The sequence below is a fragment of the Condylura cristata genome, unplaced genomic scaffold, assembly GCF_000260355.1.
Source record: "Condylura cristata isolate star-nosed mole 26May11 unplaced genomic scaffold, ConCri1.0 scaffold00039, whole genome shotgun sequence".
NCBI lineage: Eukaryota > Metazoa > Chordata > Mammalia > Eulipotyphla > Talpidae > Condylura > Condylura cristata.
Genome location: NW_004567140.1, coordinates 4,606,692 through 4,611,252, shown reverse-complemented (window position 1 = coordinate 4,611,252; position 4,561 = coordinate 4,606,692). Strand labels below are relative to the sequence as shown.

The following is a 4,561-nucleotide window of genomic DNA, read 5'->3' as shown; positions in this document are numbered from 1 at the left end:
TTCACCAGAGACAGAGTGGGGAGCAGAACAGGCCGACTGAGGAAGCACACTGCTGAGGGGAGCAGCGGGCGGGTCAGGGGAGGTCTGCCGCGCCATGTGGTCACCTCCGGGGCTGGGGATTGAACTCGCAGGGAAGCAGCTGCTGCCAGCTTACAGTGCTGCTCTCTTACCCACTGAGCCACCAGGGAGGGCCCTCACATGAGAACTCCTGTGAGAAGGTTGCAGGACCAACTACTCTGAGTCATTTATGGGCAGGAGGCAGATCCGGGCAAGACACACATTTCAGAGCAGGTTGTTTTGGAAAAAAAAAAAACAAAAAAAAAATGGAGAAGAGCTAGCGGGGAGATGATTCACGGCCCTGGCTTCCCTACTCAACAAGATGTGGGTTCTAGATCTGACTGGCAGGGAAGCCAGAGAAACCCAACGTGCAGGATTTCAGCTCTCTTTTGGACAACTTCATGAGAGGATCATGGTTGTTTTAGGGCACACTTACTTCAGTTTCCGGCTAATTTTGGTAAATTCCACCAACCCGGCCTCCATAGGCAAGGTCAACTGCCCTGCTGAAATCATCAGCCTGCAGTCTTCATAGGTGTGGTCTGTGACTGGGATCCCCAGGGCTCTAAAAGCATTAAAACACAACAGAAATTCAATCTTCTTTTTGCAGGAATGCTATTTTCATTAGGCCTAACTGGTCCACAAACAACAGGAACGGCAAGGTGTTTACTACTTTTCAAGCCAGTAGTTTTGGCTTTGAGGTGCTCAAGAGACATTTCTCTCCACGGCCTGAGTGGATCTCCTGCTGTCTGCTTCTGTGCTGAACTGTCGCGGTCACACAACTGACCAAGTCTCACAGAAAGTACAGGGGAACTTGGTCAAGTCCTGGCAGAGTCTCCCAGATGTGGTCTCTGGGCACTTAGCCTGAGCCTCGCTCTTCTCATCTACTCACAGGACCAACTCACCTTCCTCCACAGGGTCACAGTGGGGGCACAGCGTGCCTGTGGAGGGCCTTTCCGGTGGCACAGGGTTTGAGCCTCTATGAAGCTGCTGGCAGCCCCTGCAGCACGAGTTCGATCCCCGGCCAGGGAGTGACCCACAGGGCGCGGCAGACCTCTCCTGTTCCCCGCTGCTCCCCTCAGCAGTGATTTCAGTGCATCGCCTATTCTGCTCCCCACTCTGTCTCTGGTGAATCCTCTCACCCCCATACCTGTGGTCTATACCCCAGTTCTCATATGCATAAACAACTAAATCTTAAAAACAAAAGAATGCTTGTGGATGTGTTGTTTGCACAGAGAAATGGCAGGCACACACAGTCCTAAGTGAATGATGTATGCAAATCTCCAGCCATCTGTGTTTTCATCTGGTAGAGCTGGGGATCACCTACTTACTGCTGACCAGCCTCTAAAGGTCCCAGAAACAACTGATGATAGCTGGTCTTTCTTTCAGAGCTAAACAGCCTCCACCTCAATGCCTGGCATGATAACTGGTACACCTCCCTCCTGCTCACACTGATCATGGACCAGATATAAGCAAAAAAAAAAAAAAAAAAAAGGATTTTAGTACTAATACGTTTAAAATTATGTACTAGTGATACACTAATAATGTAAAAACCTGAACACCAAAAAATAAATGAATAAATAAAAAATCCCTGTGCAACATATCAGATAATTTCCTGAAGCCCCCAACTTTCTATTCTGTCATATTCAGTGAAAGTCATGCGCACAGTTTATCTGCGAGTGCAGCTGCTGTTGTTGCGTCAGGACAGGGAAACTTTTCAAAGGGGGCAGTTAGAATAAATCCTTTGTGTTCTATCTCAAACGAGGCGGTGTTTGATTAGCAATGACTTAGCAATGACTAAGAAAGGAGGAAAATAAAAATGAAAACGAGTTCAGGAGTCATAATAATCCACAGCGGGACCGAAGGGTTACAGCCGTGAGCCCCGGCTCCGAAGCCCACAGCCTGCCGCCCGGCTGGCCCACGTGTCCCCTGGGCTCCCCCCACTCCCTCAGGGTTGCTCTAAGGTTCACAGGCAGCTCACAAGGCCAGTGAGGAGCGCGCTGATTAGCAGCAGTCGCGCGACTGCATCATCGCTCCTTGTGCTTTGCCATTTGCCAAAGACTGCACCGGACACTGTCCTCCTGGAGTCTCATGACAAAATCACGAGACCAGGAAGGCGAAGCGAGCGACTGCTGTTGCACGGGAGGCTGAGGCGCCTTGGGGGGCTGGTCCAGGGAGGCGCAGCTCCCTGGGGTCCCCGTGCCTCCACGCCTCCAAATTCAGTCAAGGCCCCTCAGCAAGCCCGCCTCTGCGTCCAGGCAGTTTGGCAAGTCAAATATCTGTTTCCGACTCCCAGTTCCCAATACTTGTCTTTGTCCCTGACTTCTGGTTTTCGGCTCGTGAGGCAGATAAAGGGAAGAAAACAAGACGAGATAAATCCTGTAGCCGGCCTGGGAGCAACATGAGCCAGGCAGAGTGCTGCACTGGCGTTTGCTGGGCAGCGTCTGCCGAGTGTCACTTTCGCTACCTTGCGTGCCCGTGACGACACTCCCCCGCGGCCGGTGTGACCTGGGCGCACGTCTACACGCGTGTGAAGACAGACCTGTGTGCTCTTGCGATGGCGCAGGTGAGCTCAAAGCCCCCTGACCCCACTATTCCATGGGCCTCGGAGACCCGCACCTGCTCCAGAGGTGCTGCGTGGGCGGGAGAGGACGCACACCGCGGGGTTCACGCCCCTGGGTGGGGGAGACCCTTCCATGACCGAACTCCCATGACCTCTCCTGGCTCCCTGCTGCTCCCTGAGCAGTGGATCTCAGTACATCTTTAGTGGCCTGTCGAATCAGATTAGTGGCCACTTGCAACTTTCTGTCGAGCAAGAAAACAATCGCTTGTTATTTTGCAGTTTCAAAAAGCCAACGCTATAGCCATCCTCAGGGGGCGACACCCTGCTCCGTGTTGGCGCACTTCTCACAGCCTCCCCAGCGCCCGGCTTTCTGGAGCTGCGGCTCAGACTGGGCGGCAGCTGCAGGAGGCGGCGGCCCACACAGGCCCTGGCGGCGGAGGGCGGCCTGGGGCAGGCCCCTGTTGGCACCTCCTGCCCCTCTTCTGGCAAAGACACACTGGCACTGTAACAGGGGGCCCCTAGGGAAAGGGGAAGTTCCAGGTTCCCTGCCCACCCAGAAGGAGGGTGGAGTTGAGCAGAGAAAAAGAGAAGAGAAGGAATCTGAGGAGAGGAGGAAGGCAGCAGCAGGATGGAGAGCCAGAAGGAGACCTGAGGAAGCCACAGGGAGCAGCGAGCCTGTGATGAGGAAACCGGGCTTGTTTCCTGGCCCTGGACTGGCGAAGGCAGATGTGGGTGAGAGACCTGCAGGGAGGTGACTATGGCAGCATTTATCTCGATTTTGATGTTGCTCTTTTCCTCCCAGACTCGTCTGGCCCTTTCTGACCCTTTTCCATGGGTCCCGGCCAGAAGGTGCTTTAGTCTAGTGGCGGCTTTCAGGCCTTGCTCTGGGCCAGTCCCTTTTGGGCTGACTTTTGCCCACCAGGGGATGGGTCACTTCAGGTGTTTGATTTAGAAGTTATATTCTTTGTGTTCCGTATTGTATATTCACTGTATTAAAGTCCCTTTTCATTAAAGTTTTATATGTTTTGTCTTGACGCGGCGGATGGCAGAACCCACTTAGAGCAGGCAGTTTTGGGGCTTCAGGGGCTCCCCTCTCCCCCTGTCCTGTAACAGCACCAGCAGGGGCTGCACCCGGGAAGCCCATCTCACATAATCTCACTGACCACATTGCTCCACTTCCCGGAAAGGGCTGGAGGAATGAGGCCCTCGGGAGAAAAACAAGGGACTCCCCTTTAAAACCAAGTTACACGCCAATTACTGATCATTTAAAGATGACTAATTATAATCGCCTCTAGACACTTACTCTGCCATGTAATTCCGGACTCGGCTGGCAAAAAGGACGGGGTCGCTTTTTTCTTCATCACTTGGTACTTGGACAGGCATAAACTGAAAGACAAATGTACTTTCTGTAATACTTCTTCTAACACATTCAGTATAATTCATTATTATAATTTATGTGCCATTTCCAGCACATCGGCCAAAGGTTATGACGGAAAGAACCCGGCGCTGGCCTGGGGGACCCGGACCCGGCCTGGGTCTTCCCGCGTGTGGCCGAGATACCTTTTTCTGAACAGTCTCCTCAACTCTACAAAGGTGGTTCTGATCCTGGTGTTCAAACCACGAAACACTCTCCCCTACGTCATGCAGGGAAGAGGATTCAGCATGCCAGGAATACATCCACGGAGAGCGGCTTAAACATAGCTGAGCGAAGGTTGCTCTGGTGGCTCAGGGTTAAGGCTCAGCGCTATGAAGCTGTCACCAGCCCCGGCAGCATGAGTTCGAGCCCCGGCCAGGGAGTGACCCACAGGGTGCAGCAGACCTCTCCTGTCTCCCTGATGCTCCCCTGAGCAGTGTATTTTTCAGTACATCCACCTGTTCTGTTCCTCATGCTGTCTCTGTGAATCCTCCCCTCAATCCCCTGCCACCTGGCACCTCTGGCCTGCA

At 53.1% G+C, this 4,561-nt stretch overlaps 1 protein-coding gene across 2 annotated transcripts in view; it reads right to left on the bottom strand.

Annotated features, from left to right (window-relative positions):
• LPCAT2 (lysophosphatidylcholine acyltransferase 2) overlaps nt 1-4,561 on the bottom strand; it is a 73,233-nt gene that overhangs the window by 37,872 nt on the left and 30,800 nt on the right. For both annotated transcript variants that reach the window (XM_004693570.2, XM_012733211.1), the window contains 2 exons: nt 3,921-4,003; nt 494-619 (listed from right to left, as the gene is read on the bottom strand). In XM_004693570.2, coding sequence (XP_004693627.1) covers nt 494-619; nt 3,921-4,003 — 209 coding nt within the window. The remainder of the gene's footprint in view (nt 1-493; nt 620-3,920; nt 4,004-4,561) is intronic.